Raw genomic sequence first — 19,707 nt, forward strand, 5'->3', positions numbered from 1 at the left:
TGAGTTTACATATATTTTTGTACATCTGGGTGCGGTGCTTTTGAAGATTTCTAGCCGTCTTTCCGTCTTTTTCTCCCCGTCTCTATTTTGTCTCTGTACATTCCTGATTCCACCCCATTAGTGTGTCTTCTGTGTGTGTGTGTCGGTGTGATTTACGCTTGCCTTTTCCTGCTCATCTCTTTTCGGGGGTGACTGTGCTCAGGCAGTGGATTGGGGTCTTTCTCTGGCTTTTGTCTGTGCTCAGTCAGACACTTGTCCCCCCCCCCAGGGCTCTGCTCTGTGCTCCTCTCACTGGGTCAGTGTGGGGCTAACAGGAACAAGTGTCCCACACCTCTATATATCCCTATCCTGTCTGTTCTGGACCACACCGTCTCTCTCTACTTCTGAAGATTAGCTAAGTACCATGTTCAGGGAACTTTATGAATATTTCCCTGTGGCGTTTTCAAATGAAGCCTGGTGTATAGCTAGCGTGTCATGGTGTAAAAGACTGGGACTGTCTTTACCACACAAATGTCTCATGTGGTAATCAGGAAAAAGTTGGAGCACATAGGTGAGAAATCCTATACCTCTGTATGGTGGACTGGACACCCAACCCTCCACGGGAAGGGTACGGTTCTCCATCTCCATCCGTGGTGCTCTCTGCTTGGGAAAGGAGAGCTGACAGTCTGAGTTAGCCTTCTCCCCCAGCCCAGCTCCACAGAGGCCCCCTGGACAGCAGTTATTACATGGTACAGTTGTCTGTCCAGGTGGAGTGCAGGGTTCATAATTATAATGTGACAGGCTGGTTAGATGAGAGGCTGTTGGTAACATGATGCAGCCATTCTTCCCCAACCCTGCTGATGGCTGCAGGTAAGGAGAGCTCCCTATTGAAACGCTAACCCTCCCCGCCACTCGCTCGCTTGTCCCAACCCAGGAACGCTCCAAACTGAAAGTGCAAAAAGGCAACAACAGGAAAATGTGAATACCCAGTTATACATTATTCTGTCAAGGGACAGCAAAGCCAGACGTATCTTAGAGGTGTAAAAAGATACATGTGCAAAGCTTCCATTTGTTTTAGGTGATAAGCAAAAATGTAGTGAAAAACAAGTAGGAAAAGGAGAAGATCTTTTTTGAAATAAAAAAGAAACATCCAGCTAGTTTAACAAGAGGACCCGACCCAGGAGGTCACAAACTGAAGAACATATCAGCCACTAGAACGAGGGCACCAGGGCGTTGCCTTCACAATGTTTTTTCCCCCGTTGCCCCCACAACTCCATTGGTATTCAACCAGGCTGTGTACTGCAAAGGAGGGAGCGAGCCACTGATGGCTTAGGCAGCTCTACTCGTGAGTTCAGCTTATCCATCGGCTCCAGGAAAGAGGGAAAAAGGGAAAAGTGTTAAGAAGAGAGGGGGAATACATCTTTTTTATCACACGGCCAATGAAAGGCTGGTCTCCGGGGTAACTGCTGGTGCCATTGTTATGTAGACTGGAGGGAGAATGGGAGAGTGTATGTTACTGGTCCCTGCAAGGCCCAGGGAGGGGTTGATTAGGGTTGTGGACGGATGGCGTGGAAAGAGAGAGAGGTGGACAGCCCGCTCAGATTTATTATAGTGGCGGTGTCAGTCTTTGTAAAAGTGCACTTACCTTAGTAAAGTTAACCTCTACTCACACCCCCCTTCTGGTGGGGAGGAGGTGGATTCACAGTTTCTGCCTTAAAACACTGCCCCTTTAATACCCTGCCAGGGTATATTATGTATTGGAATAAGCCTCTTATGTTGTTCAGTCAAGTGAATGTCCTAGATAGTGCTCTGAATGGCCAATCATATGGGTAAAATAGATGCACTGTGCCATACACTGCCCTGACAAGATAAGTGGATCACAACAGCCCACTTTATTTTGTACCGTATGTTGCTTGTTTTTCATCTCTGTTCAGTGGGTGTGTGGAGGCGGAAGTAAAGTAAAAATGTGCCTTATCACATTTTCACTATGGTGCCTGAAAAATCAACAAGGTTACCACACACCATAAAACACATCAGAAAAACCCTTAAGTTTTATGCTGTGCTTTTGTGTTGATTTTACTATGCTCTGAAACAACCTCTAGAAACACATGTTTCAGTACAGGTTCACTGCTGTGAAATGATACAAAATACTGGTAAAAGAGGAATATGTCAAAGGTCAAATAGAATCAAAGTCAATATTAGGCTGATGCCAAATGTGTTTGATATGTTGAGGTCAGGCGAACGCTGTGGACCATTGTGAGAGGGATGTGTGGTGGTGAGTGTGTATTTGGTGTGACAGTGTGTGTTTGTGTTTTCCTCTGCTGCAGCAGTGTGGGTCGATGTCTCTTTGTCAGTGAGACACAGGCAGAGGGGTAATCTGACATCCATCAGCGGCTTAGTGAGCAATACACACAGTGTGTAACCACAGGGAAACAATACCCAGGGAAACAGTGGGAGGGCCCAGCATTCATTACACAAGGCTGGGGAACGTCTTTTGTAGGTGTTGAAGAAGACAGAATGAGACAGCAAATGATTGCAGTGACAAGGACATTTCTGGGGTTTTCCAGTAAACTTGAACCTTTTCCCCTATTGCTGAGAGAGGATGTTCCTAAGGGAGCTATCTTTCATAGAGGTTACTAAAAGAGGTTACTAAAACCAGCCAGTCAGTTTAAGGGTGCCACATTTTGCTGTTAGGAAGAGGTTAACCTCTCTGGGATATGTGGGACGGTAGCGTCCCACCTGGCCAAAAGTCAGAGAAAATGCAGAGCGCCAAATTCAAATAAATTACTATAAAAATCTAACTTTCATGAAATCACACATGTAAGATAGCAAATTAAAGCTACACTTGTTGTGAATACAGCAAACATGTTAGATTTCAAAAAGGCTTTTCGGCGAAAGCAAACGATACTATTATCTGAGGATAGCACCATAGTAAACAAAGAGAGAGAACCCTGCAGGCGATACACAAAATGCAGAAATAAAAATATAATTCATGCCTTACCTTTGACAAGCTTCTTTTGTTGGCACTCCAATATGTCCCATAAACATCACAAATGGTCCTTTTGTTCGATTAATTCCGTCGATATATATCCAAAATGTCAATTTATTTGGCGCATTTGATCCAGAAAAACACCGGTTCAAAGTTGACTACAAAATATCTTAAAAGTTACCTGTAAACTTTGCCAAAACATTTCAAACTACTTTTGTAATACAACTTTAGGTATTTTTTAACGTAAATAATCAATAAAATTGAAGACGGGATGATCTGTGTTCAATACAGGAGGGAAACAAACTGTAGTATGCTTTCTGGTCATGCGCCTCTATCTAACAGTACACTTCAAGTGACCCTCGTTCAAGATGGCCGTACTTCTTCATTACACAAAGGAAAAACCTCAACCAATTTCTAAAGACTGGTGACATCCAGTGGAAGCGATAGGAACTGAAGGTCCCTCAGAAAAGGGACAAGAAGGTCCCTTAGAAATCTGGATTCCCAATGAAAACCCATTGAAAAGAGAGTGACGTCAAAAAAAATAATCTGAATGGTTTGTCCTCGGGGTTTCGCCTGCTAAATAAGTTCTGTTATACCCACAGACATGATTCAAACAGTTTTAGAAACTTCAGAGTGTGTTCAATCCACATCTACTCATAATATGCATATCTTATCTTCATGGGGATGAGTAGCAGGCAGGTGAATTTGAGCATGCATTTCATCCGGACGTGAAAATACTGCCCCCTGTTAACCAGTCGGATGTACTAAAATTAATATGGGGGAAACAATAGGTGGCTCAAAATGTATTTGTTTTTATTATGGATCCTCATTAGCTGTTGTCTTGGCAGCAGCTACTCTTCCTGGGGTCCAGCAAAATTAAGGCAGTTATATATAATTTTCAAAACATTACATTACACAACAGATTTCACAACATATTAAGTGTGTGCCCTCAGGCCACTACTCTACTACCACATATCTACAACACAAAATCCATGTGTACGTGTGTGTACAGTGCGTATGTTATTATGTGGGTGTGTATGCGTGTGTCTGTGCCTGTGTCTCTTCACAGTCCCCGCTGTCCCATAAGGTGTATTTTTATCAGTTTTTTCAATCTGATTTTACTGCTTGCATGAGTTACTTGATGTGGAATAGAGTTCCATCTATTCATGGCTCTATGTAGTACTGGGACAGACCTCTCCCCATCTTAGCTACTGTTACATCAATATGTTTTGACCACAACCGTTTACAATCCAGGATTACTCCAAGCAGTTTAGTCTCTTCAACTTCCACATTGTTCATTACAATATTTATTTGAGATTTAGGGTTTGTTGAATGATTTGTCCCAAATACAATGCTTTACGTTTTTGAAATATTTAGGACTATCTTATTTCTTGACACCCATTCTGAAACTGACCTCAGCTCTTTGTTAAGTGTTGCAGTGATTTCACTTGCTGTGGTAGCCTACGTGTATAGTGTTGAGTCATCAGCATACATAGACACACAGGCTTTACACAGAGCCAGTGGCAGGTCATTAGTAAAGATTGAAAAAAGAAAGGGACCTAGACAGCTGCCCTGGGGAATGCCTGACTCTACCTGGATTATGTTGGAAAGGCTTTCATTAAAGAACACCCTCTGTGTTCTGTTAGACAGGTAACTCTCGATCCACAATATAGTAGGGGATGTAAAGCCATAACACATACGTTTTTCCAGCAGAGGATTATGATTGATAATGTCTAAAGCTGCACTGAAGCCTAACAAAACAGCTCCCACAACTTTTTTTTTTACTAGAGAGACCTAAGACAACAACATAGCAAGGCAGCAACACATGACAACACAGCATAGTAGGAACACAACATGACAACAACATGGTAGCAACACAACATGGTAGCAGAACAAAACATGGTACATTAGCTAAGTCATTTGTGTAAGTTCCGTACATGTTGAATGCCCTTCTCAATAAGTGTGCTGAAAATCTGTTGTTAATTTGTTTACTGTGAAATAGCATTGTATCTGGTCAAACACCATTTTCCCCAAAAGTTTACTAAGGGTTGGTAACAGGCTGATTGGTTGGCTGATGATTTTTGCTTCCCTCCAGGCCTAAGGGCACACACTTTCCTGTAGGCTTAGATTGAAGAGATAGCAAATAGGTGTGGCAATATCGTCCGCTATCATCCTCAGTAATTTTCCATCCAAGTTGTCAGACCCCGGTGGCTTGTCATTGTTGATAGACAACAATATTTTTTTCACCTCTTCCACACTCACTTTACGGAATTCAAAATGACACCTGTCTTTCATCATTTGGTCAGTAATGCATGGATGTGTAGGTTCAGAATTTGTTGTTGCCATGTCATGCCTAAGTTTGCTAATCTTGTACTAAAATCTTTCCAATGAAAAATCATTAAGGTAGTTTGTAATATCAGTGGGTTTTGTGATGAATGAGCCATCTGATTTAATGAATGATGGAGCAGAGTTTGCCTTTTTGCCCAAAATGTCATAAGGTGCTCCAAAGCTATTTACTATCATTCTTTATATAATTTATCTTTGTTTCATAGTACAGTTTCTTCTTCTTTGGTTCAGTTTAGGTCACATGATTTCTCAATTCACAGTACGTTTGCCAATCGGCTGTGCAGACAGATTTATTTGCCATTCCTTTTGCCTCAACCCTCTCAACCATAAAATGTTTCAATTCCTCATCAATCCACAGGGATTTAACAGTTTTTACAGTCATGCTTATTAGTAACCGGGTGCATGCTTATTAGTAACTGGAATAAGCAATTTCATAAATGTGTCAAGTGCAGCACCTAGTTGCTCCTCATTACACACCACATTTTCAACATTGGAATAACTATAAAACTTCTTGTATGACCTCTTATACACTATATTAGGCCCAGCCTTTGAAACTTTGGGTTTCCTAGATACTGTATGGCTACTATAAAGTGTATAAATGAATAATGTTAATAAACAAATGAAATTGCAATTAAAGTTCTGCATTAGGGTTAGCTGTACTAATCATTTTATAAATGTGCACCTGTCAAGAAGTGTTCCCTACTCAGACATAAGTGTTATGTGTCATGGTTCCTGTGTTTCCTAATTAGCATGTATGTTACGCTGTCCAGGTAACAGTCAGCAAGGTGAGTCACTCCAGAGAGAGAACAATAGTCCCAGAGATCTAGTCCCTCTGAAGCCGCTTAAAGCAGAATCAGTCTCAGTTTACACCTCTATGTTCAACATCTCACTTCATCGTTGTTCTCCCTTAGCAAGGAAGAAATGCATCTGACCATATGACATGATGTGGCAAAAAATATACAGTGTAATTTTGGAGGAATTAATGAATTGGTTGTAGCAGTGGAAGCTGAAGTGTGGGCACTCTATGGATTTCCCAGCAAGCCTTGCGGCAGTGATAAACTAAAGCACCCTGTTGGCCCTGAGCAGGTGACGCAGGGAGACGGCGAAGCCATTGTAGAGACAGACAATACAACAGCAGCGATGCACACCTTGGCCACATACCTCTGGAGGAAGTGACCAGATCAACTGACACCGGATCATTCCGTACCCTAGAGAGAGCTCCTCAGACTGTCCCTCCCTTGGGGGGGTGGAGGGGAGGGACATTTACTGAGGAACAAAAAACAAACATAAACAAGGACCATGGCAGCTGGGGGCAGGCTGAGCCGTATGCGTTCCTGGCAGCCGTGGCTGACCTTGGCCGGGCAAGCACAGACCTGCCTCTCAATGCTGGGTGGGAGAGGCACCAAGCCGCTTGCAGGACTTGGCCTGACTCAATGAGAAAAGAAAATAACACTCTGGGCAAACAAGAGCATAGTAAGCTCTTTCCACCTCACTCCCTTTTTTATTGATTCTTTTAGTTATTTATTTCTCTACACTCATCGGATTCCAGCGAACAGCTTGGCTACTGCCCCCCTTTGCTTTTTACTACAGAGGATACTTTCTTTTTCTCTTATTCTACTCTTACTCACTCCTTTCCAGACTTTAATTTGATTTCTTTATTTCTTTGTTTTTCACAGTGGAGATGAGGCTTTGAAACGTTGCTGTTTTACATATCTTAGGGGCTCCCCTCAATAGGTGAGCTGCCGTGGCGACAAAAGCCATAAAAGCCCCCCAGGCCTGGTCGAAGCGTAGGACCCCCTCACTGCTTGGCTCAGCCAGAGCTTTCTCTCAGCACCCCTCCACGGCTCTGTCCCTCCATTCATTGGTGTTGCCTCTCACCCCCAGCAAAGAGCACAGCGGTTTGCATCGGGTGCATCCACTAAATGATTTGATCGGAGGAGACGTGGGATGGAGTGAAACAGAGACCTCCCAGGTCATTTCCCACACCACATTACAGCCCCCAGTGTGAATGTCTGGGTCTCCCTTTCCCGTTTCATCTGTCTCTCTCTCTCCCCCCCTTCCATCTGTCTCTCACTTTCTACCTCTCCGTTTTCCTCTCTCTCCATTCTCCTCTCTCTGTCTAGGGGTGAAGGTAGATGTAATTTCTTACCAAAATACATCAAAGGGCTCCTTTACTAGGCTACCCGCGCACGTTCATCCACTCGCAACATATTTCCAGCCTCCAAACAGTTGTGAATGGAAAGAGACATCTGTTCCACAAAACACCACAAAGTGTAATGACATTTTGGTGGTCATTAGGCCAGAATTTATGCATCCACTGCTGTCCTTGCATGTTTCAGTGTCGGCCATTCATCTCTGCCTCTCTCTCTCTCCTCATCTCTGCCATCACTCATTTGTAGTGTGGTGGTGTTAATGGGACTAGGTTGATTTGTGTGTGACGATGGGAATGCTTTATTACCTTTCCGGTCAGAGCTTGTCAGGTTTTCACATTATTTTTTGTGCAGAATTATAGGATGTGTGTGTACTGTTCAAAACAGGTCAGAGGATACAAAATGAAGCATAACATAGGCCTACGTTTACTTTTAACTGCTGGCTTTAAGGTCATTAGTCAGTTGACAAACGGTAGCTGGCTTGATGTATCAGCTGTGTAAAGGAGTTGATCAAGCATTCAAACTGTGTGTGTTTGCGTGTGTGTGTCAGAATGCCGTTGCTACACCTGACTGGCTGTGGTAAATCGGATCTGGCCAGCCACCTCTTGCTGCTGTCTTTACAGTTTGGCCATGGGAGGGGCCAGGGTGTTTGCGTGGGTGATCTTTAGCCTCCTGTCAGGGATCAGACAAACACTTATTAACTGAGAGGAATGCAAACAAGCGAGAGCTAGAGCTGGAACACAGGACAAGACAGGGATGGAGGAGTAGGAGGGGTGCCCCCATCTTGTAAACTCCCCACATATGGATTCATCCAGAACATTCTAGAACAATGGAGTCCACTGGGGGAGTAGGTCCTAGGACACTGTGACCTTTTATATGTTACAGAATACAACATATTACACAGCATGTTGCTCTTACATAGTTTTAGTAAGTTGCATTTGTACTCTTTTCTGTTACTCAGGTTAAAAGCATCTAATAATTGAATTCATGTTTCATATGTTATCACATGACACAACTTAATTTATAAGGCCACAAAGGTACTGTTCTCTTGTTGCAAGGTACCCTGTAGACTGTTGTGAGAGGTGTGAGGCAGAATTACGACCTGTTTTGTCTCTACATCCCTATAGTCACCATGTTATAATTTGTGAAAGTGGCTTGGGACTAGAGCAAGGAGGAAGGGCCATGGGTCATCCCCTTGTCACATTGAGAGGGTGCCAATGTAAGTGCACTGAGACTGAAGACAAATGACAACAGATTTAACAGATTAGTGCCAGAGGACCCACAGCACTTGGATGAGACTGAGCGTAATGTTGAGGATATGAGGTGTTAGACCCTCTGTGGTGTGCCTTTGTTTGATAATGGTTGAGAACTAGGCAGTCAGTTTTACCACTGCCCTCAATATCTGTTTGCAAACAATACTGATTCCTGGATATGTGTAGCCTATAAACAGACATCCTGAACTTTTCTTTAGTTTGAATGTGAACGTATGTTTTAGTGGACGGTAGTGAGGTTGGTACATTTGGTTTAGTATTTCATTGCAGGGGGCTGGATTATTTCCTACATTTTACTCGTTACATCTCCACAATTTTATTTGACTGGTAACTCAAGTAAATTAAATGTAAAAGGCCCAATGTACCATACCATAGTAAATACTGGATGTTGACTTTGTGTAAATTCCTCTGTCTGTGTTTTGTCGTTACATTTGTCTATTGCTGGCAGCACCACATCACTAAGTCAAATTCTGGGTATGTTTAAATGGACTTGGTGAATAGAAGTGATTCTGATCCTAAAGAATTGTAATCTTCAATCTAAACTTCTACTTCTCTACATTGAGCACTATAACTTTGCAAGCAAAAAGGATGACTTTTTAGTGTGACCTCTGGCAGTCAGCCCCTCAGTGTTACAGTTACTGGGATCCTTAGGGCGTGTTTTGCAAGTCAGCAAACCACACAAAGCAGGAATACCCTGCTCTGGCCGATTGAGAATGCAAAGGCCCAATTCAGTGTGTTAAACAGCAGATTAAAGAGTCAGGCCAACTGAAAGGCCACAGCGCAACCCCAGACCCAGGAGTTAAGGACCCATGAATAACATGTGGAGACTCACACACAAAGGTACTGTGTCACTCACACCAGAGACGGAATGTTGACCTCATGTCTCGCACAGGAATACGTCAAGGTGTAAAACATGCTATGCCACGGTTGACTGAAACGTTTTATTACATGTTTGAAGTATGTCCACAAATATCTATATATGCAGCTCATTGTTGAGGATTTTTTATTTTACTCCAGACTACAGATGTGATAGCAGCATTACGGAGCTTTAATAATCTGATACATATTGTTATATCAGAAGTCTTTCCGCATGGGTGGTCTAGTTAGGCTAGAAGACACAGCATTGTCAGCTTTGGTAGTGGTCACCATGGAGATGGGCTAGACTTGGGGAGCTATCCGGCTTACTGGAAACGTGGTTTATTGTTGACTTTCAGGGAAGGGGAGGGGGCCTGCTTGTGAGGGGTGGGAGGGGAGCATGGTCTCTTACTTCCTGGTAGTATTTTCTCAGCGGGGCATTCTCTCATTGTCCATGCATCTAAATGCATCTCTCTCACCTCTCACGTCAGGTGTGATGACTCGTGGCCAGGCCTGTCAAAGGGCAAGTCGTAAGAAGGTTGCACATATAATACATGCACCCTTCCAAGAGCCCTTTCATTCACAACATTGGTAAACTATTTATATTACAAAGTGAGAAAATCTAAATATGATATGATAAAAATGCAGAGAAGGCATTTATCAATATTAATCAAAAATAATTCAATAATAATTCACATATGAATGACATACCAGTGGTACTATGGCGCAATAAGATTGTGTTTAACACTTGTCTATTTAGAGAATTGCAGAGACTGTTTTCCCTGTGGCCTTATCACAGCAGATAAAAAGCCTTATTTCCCAGACTTCATTAGCATCAGTAATATACGAGTGTATTGTGAAATAAAAATGTAAAATGTTGTGCTTTGCTGCCCTCTTGTGAACTGTATGAGAACTTCTTTCAAAAATGTACAATGGCGTGCACTAGGACCCGGTCGTCACTAGTTACCACAGCCACAATTATGGCTAACCCCCGTCTATTTCTACAATGTATCTTGTTATAATCAGATTTTGAACCTAACCTCATGCCTAACGCTAACATTATATTAAGACCCCAAAAAATAATGTTAGTTTAAATAATTTTTTTTAAGATACAGACAATTTTGTCTTTGCGGCTGTCTATTGGAAACCCTAGGAAGATTTGACAGCCGTCTACCTATCAAACATGGCTGACCAAAACAAAACATCAGCTGAAGTAGAATTCGGCAATGAATTACTAAAGTAAGTGTACAGTTTAAACGCCGTGTCTTTGAATAGGCACCGGGTGAATCGTTTCTTACATAATAGTTTTTGTCACATAAGTTAGCTAATTTAGTACAGTTTTGTTGTGATATTCGAGCTGTTATAAACGTGTTAGCAGCTAGCTAGCTAACCCATTCATAGACGCTAACTGCTACGGACAACGCTAGCTAGGCAATCTGAATGTGGTTGTCCTGTCTTTATCAGCGCGGTTAAATATTTTAATGTTTTTCTAACCGAGCTCATTAAATGGAAGACCGGCATTTTTGGGGGGTGATTTCTTACCATATATAGTGCAAAAGACGTGTAGCCAGTGCTGACACCAATTGTAGACAGAGTCAGTCCTTGTAACTTGTTTTGCTTCTGGTTCAATGACAGCCCATCTGAGCTGTTCGAAGCCCGCACGCGCAGCCACAAGATCCCGGTGCGCGGGCAGAAGGATTTCATTCCCACTGGGTCGGATCAGCAAAGGGATAGGCTTCAGCAGAGTTTGGACGAGCACTGGAATCTAGTATCTGAGGAGCGAGTGGAGAGGTTGTGAGTAATGGATGGTGGAACCAAGGACGACTAGAGTGACGGCTCCTAGTAGAATTAGATACTGTATGTGTCATCAACTTTAGACTGTTGGTGTGGTTAGATGATTATACCTAGTCCATATGTATTTGCAGCTAAACAAACATGTCAATTCATTGGTATTACTGTGCTTTACAGCTGGTGGCGTGACTGACTCCTTGTATGTTTTTGTGCCCAGGGGGAACCTGGTGAAGGCAGTGTGGATTCCCAGTGACATGATAGTGGAGCTACAGTCACCAGCAGTGAGTAATGGTCCATCAGAGAGAGCGAAGGACCTTGTCATGACAAGCTCTCTGCCTCTGCTGATGTCTATTCGAACTCACCAAGAGCTCACCTCTCATTAACATTTAGTATAGGCTAATGTCTAAAGCTTTCACATGAAAACTGACATTACATTCATTCTCTGTTCTGCTGTAGGGGAAGTTTTGGCAGACTATGGGGTTTTCTGCCCATGGTAAGCAATGTCTACATCCAGAAGAGGCTCTCTATCTAATGGAGTGTGTAAGTGCATGGGCTCCGCGTTGCCAATAAACATGTTAATCGGGGAATTGTTACCAGCTCACACCATTCAGGTTATAATTATCCCTGGTCGGATTGTTGTTCACCTAATAAAGACATTTCCATTAGTTTGATACATGTGGATCCAAATAAGACAAACACAGTTTGTCATTTTTATCTTAGAATTGTTACCCCTTGTGATCCTCAAAATGAATAGGGAAACCTGCAAGTGTTCTACCAAGACCTGCCACTGTCCATCCAAGAGGGCTATGAGAGATTTCTATACTCGAAGACAATGAGTGTACAGCATTACCAGGTATGAGAAAAGACAATATAATACAATTCCAGCAAGTCTAAACTTATGATTTGACGTAACGGGATGATTTTATTTCCTCTAAAGGTTTTTGGCCATTTGAAACGACTTGGCTATGTGGTGAACAGATTTGATCCCAGGTAATTGTCTCCCTCATGGACATGACCTAGTCTAGATTCTAAGGCCATTCCTTTCCTTTTCCTTAGTTGCATGCAAGCGACTGTATTTATGATCTGAGGATTGGTGTTGTTCCCTGTAGTTCTGTGCCATCGCAGTATGAGAGGCAGTTGAACCTGCCCCAGTCCCGAGACAGATCAGGAAGACTTCCGAAGAGGAAACGCAGCCACAGCCCCACCTCCAGGTGAGTGAGCAGACACAGACACACCCAGTTTATATTTAGACATGGTTTAATCACTCAGTCAACCCACACGCCTCAAAGCGATTACTGTCCAATGGGAAACCCTGCCTTTCTGCCTCTTCTAATGCGCTCCAGGCACACAGGAACACAGGAGGGCCCCACTTCTAAGAGAATGGAGGAGGAGAAAGACTGCAACAGAGAGGAAGAGGACAAGAATCCTGACTCTCTTCCAGATCTTTCAGCCCCAGACATTGACGAAATCCAAACAGCATCACACGTTGACCCCACCACTTCAACCGAGGGTGGCCAGGGCAGGAGCTGGTGGTCAAAGGAAGGCTCCCCAGACCCTGACTCTGAGCTGCCAGGTCAGCCCCAGAGCTCCCCTCGCTGGGACTTTAGCTCCATCCCCTTCCCAGACCTGGGCTCCAGAAGCTGGCTCCCCAGCAGTCTGACCTCCCCAGACCCCTGCCTGCTGCCCGGCGCTGTGGGGTCAGTGGGGGCCTGCGATGTGGCCCCCTGGCTGCAGAGGCTCAACCTGCGGGAGGTGAGGATGTCCCGGCGTGAGTGTGAGAGGGAGCGGGACAGGGACCGGTACCGGAGGGACATCAACCAGGACAGAGAGGTACGACGTTGCAGGAACTGGGCGGAGTACCAGGAGCTACAGGGGAGAAGGATTCAACGGAACCGCAGAGATAGGCCAACACACCTGTGGGAGGGGCCGGTCACACCCCTACATGACCCTGCACAGGTCACTTCAACTGGTAAAACTAATCTGGACTTCATTGCTGTCAATGACAAGTTCCTATAAGTTCCATTATCTGTTTACTCTCTGATTCATCGTTACATGAACCCATTATCCCATGTGGTTTATCGAAGTTGAATTACATTTTTCATAAGCAGCATCTTGAATGGTTAAATGTCTAAATGGTTTTGATGTTTATTCCTTCTTGGACGCAGGTGAGCTGCTGGACAAAATCAGTGTGATCAAATCCACACGGCTGCTGGAGGGAGCATCCAGGTATTCCTCTTTAGTATCTTATCACGAACCCTGAAGTGAATTTAGTAGGAAATGCTAGCTGAGTGTTCCATCCCGGTTCGTGGTAATTGTATCTCCCTGCTCATTCATAATAACATCTATTAAGATGAGTGAAATTACAGTTAACAAAAATGTACGCTTAATCCAGTATAAACTAATGTATAGGATTTATTATACAGGAGACAAAATTCACTAATTCTACAGCTCACTGGCAGTCATGTCTTAAGTGTAAAACTAATAATGACTCAATAATCCATGCTTTCTGGGAATGCTGTAAAGTTGTGGGCAGAGCTAGAAAGTTGACCTTCAGAAGTATTACAATATAAATGTACTTTTAATCTGTCTGTCTTCATATTTCAAGACCATTGCATATGGGGGTGTAGTAAGATATCCAATGGGTTGGACAATTCTCATCTTGAAAAAATCAGGGAAATCAATCCATCCGCCATAATTAACACAATGGAAAAATCTAAGGATTTATTATGTAAATATTTAAATAGTATGGGCAACAGAGAAAAACAAATTGATACAATTTCAGGCCAAGTGGCAATCAATAATACAGGCACTAAGGATGGGGGTGTGAGCATGCTGGTCTGGGCAGATGAGATGTAGTCACTGTTTGTGTGCATCTGTACATTTTTGTTCATTTTGTATATGGAGTGGAAAAATGTATAAATAATAAGACGAGTGAAACCCTATACTGTGGGTTTGTTAAATATGATTAACATTATGTCCTAGGATGATATATACAATATGACGTAGAGGTGCATTTTATATATTACATCTATTTCTATGCTGCCTGCCTTGTTTGACTTTGGGCTTTGTCTTCTCAGTTTGAAAGGTTCAGAGGAGTGGAGAATCTGTTTCAACATTTACCAACCCGACACGGTCGCTGAATTCAAGAAGAGCGCTCCTGGAAAACCCTATTCCCGCATGTGTGTGTGCAGGTAAACATCCCAAAACTGGCAGGGTTTTTTTGCATACTTTATAATCAGTAAAAATAATACATTAAAAAATAATACAATTTTCAAAAGAGATGTCACAAGACCACCTGCCATCGAAATCCTAAATGCACTATTATCAAATGCTACTGCATGCTGAATATTGTCTGCTGTCTTCTCCCAGTTTCGATGGTCCAGTGCCTGACTTGTGGACACTGAAATTGCTGGCTTTCCAGAGTGGGGACGTCCCGGTCACCTATGCAGTGGTGGACCACGGGGACATCTCCTTCTACTCCTTCAAGGACTTCCAGATACCCACAGACACGTCCTTCTGAGGGCCTGACCACAGTAAACAGTCACACAGCCCTGGTTTAACTACTGCACCATGCCAGGGCTGCCTGCGGTGGATCTGAAACTCTGCAACTGGAACTAATGCCAAAGAAATGAACAAAACGTAATTCTCTTAGTGAATTGATGGACTGCAGTCCTCACACTGTTTGATGCTGTAGTATGCCTTCCTCTTGTGTTGCAGACTTCTTTTAGTGGCATATGATCATCTGCATCTGAAGGCAACCTACATTGTCACCTCTCCAAACAATGTCATCATGTCTTATACCAAGCATGGTTTTGTAAAGCCTCTGAAGATTTTGAACCGAATTGGCTCGGTTTTCTTCTGCCTTTATCTCATCACCACCATTAGTTTTCTGGTATTCATATACTGTATCACGAGTGGCTTCACTATGTATGCACTTAGTATAGATGTGCTATGTGTACATCATGCGTATATCTCAGCCCTTTATTTTTGTCTATCTGCCCATATTTTAGATCCAATCAGCTTTACTGACTGGCCTTTTGTTGTTGTAACCTCACATGTTTAAGTTACCTAACTCCCGATCTCTTGTTTTTTTGTTTCAAATTGCTTGTAAATGATTGCCTTTATCTTCACATTATGTCTTTGTGGTTGAGTTATTGGTGCATTGTTCTCATTGTCCTTCCTAACAAAACCAATCCCCCCAAACCCAAGTAGTGCCTACCATACACTTCTGCCCATTACATAAAGAAAACAACCTTTATTCTACTTTTATGACATTCTGTCTGAAATCTATGGGACTAGTAAGCCTGTGTAATAACATTTTCTTTCCATTTCCTTTGTGTGGCCTAATCTGAAGATGTAAAGCACATACTCTTCTCTCTTATATCAGTCCACAAACTCAGTGGTGTTAAAACATTGAGATGAGGTTACTGACCACAACCTGCTCCTCTCAGCTCTAGCTTACCAGCAACCTTGTCCATCAGTCCTTCTGTGATGTGCAGTACAATAAATACACTGGATTTCCACCCTTCAGGATCACATTGTCTCTAAGTCAATAGGTTAGGAGGAGATTTGATCCATCATTTTTTCACCTTTATTTAACCAGGTAGGGAAGTTGAGAACAAGTTCTTATTTACAATTGCGACCAGGCCAAGATAAAGCAAAGCAGTTTGACACAAAACAACACAGAGTTACACATGGAGTAAAACAAACATACAGTCAATAATACAGTAGAAAAATAAGTCTATATACGATGTGAGCAAATGAGGTGAGATAAGGGAGGTAAAGGCAAAAAAAAAAGGCCATGGTGGCAAAGTAAATACAATATAGCAAGTAAAACACTGGAATGTTAGATTTGCAGTAGAAGAATGTGCAAAGTAGAACTATAAATAATGGGGTGCAAAGGAGCAAAATAAATACATTCAGTAGGCGAAGTGAGCTGCTCTGACAGCTGGTGCTTAAAGCTAGTGAGGGAGATGTGTTTCCAGTTTCAGAGATTTTTGTAGTTTGTTCCAGTCATTGGCAGCAGAGAACTGGAAGGAGAGGCGGCCAAAGGAAGAATTGGTTTTGGGGGTGACCAGAGAGATATATATACCTGCTGGAGCGTGTGCTACAGGTGGGTGCTGCTATGGTGACCAGCGAACTGAGATAAGGGGGACTTTACCTGGCAGGGTCTTGTAGATGACCTGGAGCCAGTGGGTTTGGCGACGAGTATGAAGCGAGGGCCAGTCAACGAGAGCGTACAGGTCGCAGTGGTGGGTAGTATATGGATTCTAGATTTTACTTTGGATTGGAGATGTTTGATGTGAGTCTGGAAGGAGAGTTTACAGTCTAACCAGACACCCAGGTATTTGTAGTTGTCCACATATTCTAAGTTAGAACCGTCCAGAGTAGTGATGCTGGATGGGAGGGCAGGTGCAGGCAGCGATCGGTTGAAGAGCATGCATTTATTTAGTTTTACTTACATTTAAGAGCAATTGGAGGCCACGGAACGAGAGTTGTATGGCATTGAAGCTCGTCTGGAGGGTTGTTAACACAGTGTCCAAAGAAGTGCCAGAAGTATACATAATGGTGTCGTCTGCGTAGAGGTGGGTCAGAGACTCACCAGCAGCAAGAGCGACATCATTGATGTATACAGAGAAGAGAGTCGGCCCAATAATTGAACCCTATGGCACCCCCATAGAGACTGCCAGAGGCCCGGACAACAGGCCCTCCGATTTGACACACTGAACTCTATCAGAGAAGTAGTTGGTGAACCAGGCGAAGCAATCATTTGAGAAACCAAGGCTGTTAGGCTTGATTACCAACAACGACGAGACGGCCTACAGGGAGGAGGTGAGGGCCCTCGGAGTGTGGTGTCAGGAAAATAACCTCACACTCAACGTCAACAAAACAAAGGAGATGATTGTGGACTTCAGGAAACAGCAGAGGGAACACCCCCCTATCCACATCGATGGAACAGTAGTGGAGAGGGTAGTAAGTTTTAAGTTCCTCGGTGTACACATCACAGACAAACTGAATTGGTCCACTCACACAGACAGCATCGTGAAGAAGGCGCAGCAGCGCCTCTTCAACCTCAGAAGGCTGAAGAAATTCGGCTTGTCACCAAAAGCACTCACAAACTTCTACAGATGCACAATCGAGAGCATCCTGTCGGGCTGTATCACCGCCTGGTACGGCAACTGCTCCGCCCACAACCGTAAGGCTCTCCAGAGGGTAGTGAGGTCTGCACAACGCATCACCGGGGGCAAACTACCTGCCCTCCAGGACACCTACACCACCCAATGTCACAGGAAGGTCAACCCGGTTATGTGAACTGAACTCTCATTTTTAATATGGTGAAACTATTCCTTTTTAAATATTTTTCAAAAGAAACACATGAACATATAATAGTCAAATCAAAGCAGGTTAGCTGGTTCTACTCTTTTTTTTTCTTTTTTTTTTTGCTGTTTTCTGGTGTTTTGTGGTGGAAAACTGAAAATTTCATTTTTATGAAGGTTGAAATAAATTGCTACTCCCTGTTTCACCCAACAAGCTTCCATTCCCGTCACAAGGGTATTTATGGCTGATTTAAAATACAGTGCCTTGCGAAAGTATCCGGCCCCCTTGAACTTTGCGACCTTTTGCCACATTTCAGGCTTCAAACATAAAGATATAAAACTGTATTTTTTTGTGAAGAATCAACAACAAGTGGGACACAATCATGAAGTGGAACGACATTTATTGGATATTTCAAACTTTTTTAACAAATCAAAAACTGAAAAATTGGCCGTGCAAAATTATTCAGCCCCTTTACTTTCAGTGCAGCAAACTCTCTCCAGAAGTTCAGTGAGGATCTCTGAATGATCCAATGTTGACCTAAATGACTAATGATGATAAATACAATCTACCTGTGTGTAATCAAGTCTCCGTATAAATGCACCTGCACTGTGATAGTCTCAGGTCCGTTAAAAGCGCAGAGAGCATCATGAAGAACAAGGAACACACCAGGCAGGTCCGAGATACTGTTGTGAAGAAGTTTAAAGCCGGATTTGAATACAAAAATATTTCCCAAGCTTTAAACATCCCAAGGAGCACTGTGCAAGCGATAATATTGAAATGGAAGGAGTATCAGACCACTGCAAATCTACCAAGACCTGGCCGTCCCTCTAAACTTTCAGCTCATACAAGGAGAAGACTGATCAGAGATGCAGCCAAGAGGCCCATGATCACTCTGGATGAACTGCAGAGATCTACAGCTGAGGTGGGAGACTCTGTCCATAGGACAACAATCAGTCGTATATTGCACAAATCTGGCCTTTATGGAAGAGTGGCAAGAAGACAGCCATTTCTTAAAGATATCCATAAAAAGTGTAGTTTAAAGTTTGCCACAAGCCACCTGGGAGACACACCAAACATGTGGAAGAAGGTGCTCTGGTCAGATGAAACCAAAATTGAACTTTTTGGCAATAATGCAAAACGTTATGTTTGGCGTAAAAGCAACACAGCTGAACACACCATCCCCACAACCTGATGGAGTCTGCAAAAGACCTGAGACTGGGAAGGAGATTTGTCTTCCAACAAGACAATGATCCAAAACATAAAGCAAAATCTACAATGGAATGGTTCAAAAATAAACATATCCAGGTGTTAGAATGGCCAAGTCAAAATCCAGATCTGAATCCAATCGAGAATCTGTGGAAAGAACTGAAAACTGCTGTTCACAAATGCTCTCCATTCAACCTCACTGAGCTCGAGCTGTTTTGCAAGGAGGAATGGGAAAAAATGTCAGTCTCTCGATGTGCAAAACTGATAGAGACATACCCCAAGCGACTTACAGCTGTAATCGCAGCAAAAAGGTGGCGCTACAAATTATTAACTTAAGGGGGCTGAATAATTTTGCACGCCCAATTTTTCAGTTTTTGATTTGTTAAAAAAGTTTGAAATATCCAATAAATGTCGTTCCACTTCATGATTGTGTCCCACTTGTTGTTGATTCTTCACAAAAAAATACAGTTTTATATCTTTATGTTTGAAGCCTGAAATGTGGCAAAAGGTCGCAAAGTTCAAGGGGGCCGAATACTTTCGCAAGGCACTGTACATATTAAACCCTGTTACAGTTCACTTTGTTACTTTATTTAGCCCTTAATAAGCACTTACTCTAGTAATTTATTTAACTTCTTTAGATGAGAAAATACTTTTTATGAAGTTGAACATGTGCTCTTTATGACAGATTGTTAAAATGAGGTGAAATCAACAAAATCATTTGACTAAGTTACACTTCTCAAATAGCAATGAATTTGTGGAATGACCCAGAAGGTTTTGGCTTGAACACTCTGTACCTCTGACA

General features: G+C 42.8%; 1 protein-coding gene across 3 annotated transcripts; it reads left to right on the plus strand.

The window, feature by feature from the left end:
* The first annotated feature begins 10,586 nt into the window (after positions 1-10,586).
* Positions 10,587-15,904, plus strand: tsen54 (TSEN54 tRNA splicing endonuclease subunit). Of its 3 annotated transcripts, XM_021625433.2 has the most exons (11): positions 10,587-10,829; positions 11,226-11,384; positions 11,599-11,662; positions 11,838-11,921; positions 12,136-12,234; positions 12,319-12,371; positions 12,491-12,592; positions 12,725-13,350; positions 13,547-13,607; positions 14,459-14,572; positions 14,751-15,904. In XM_021625433.2, exons 1-11 carry the CDS (start codon positions 10,774-10,776, stop codon positions 14,899-14,901), a joined length of 1,569 nt encoding a protein of 522 aa, XP_021481108.2. In that variant the 5' UTR covers positions 10,587-10,773; the 3' UTR covers positions 14,902-15,904. The 3 variants fall into 3 exon arrangements, with proteins under 3 accessions (XP_021481108.2, XP_036794529.1, XP_021481110.2); XM_036938634.1 differs by lacking the exon at positions 10,587-10,829 and having other exon boundaries at positions 11,334-11,384; positions 11,835-11,921; XM_021625435.2 differs by lacking the exon at positions 10,587-10,829 and having other exon boundaries at positions 11,354-11,447.
* Positions 15,905-19,707: the final 3,803 nt, after the last annotated feature.

Source organism: Oncorhynchus mykiss, chromosome 12 (assembly GCF_013265735.2).
Source record: "Oncorhynchus mykiss isolate Arlee chromosome 12, USDA_OmykA_1.1, whole genome shotgun sequence".
In the NCBI taxonomy this organism is placed as follows: domain Eukaryota; kingdom Metazoa; phylum Chordata; class Actinopteri; order Salmoniformes; family Salmonidae; genus Oncorhynchus; species Oncorhynchus mykiss.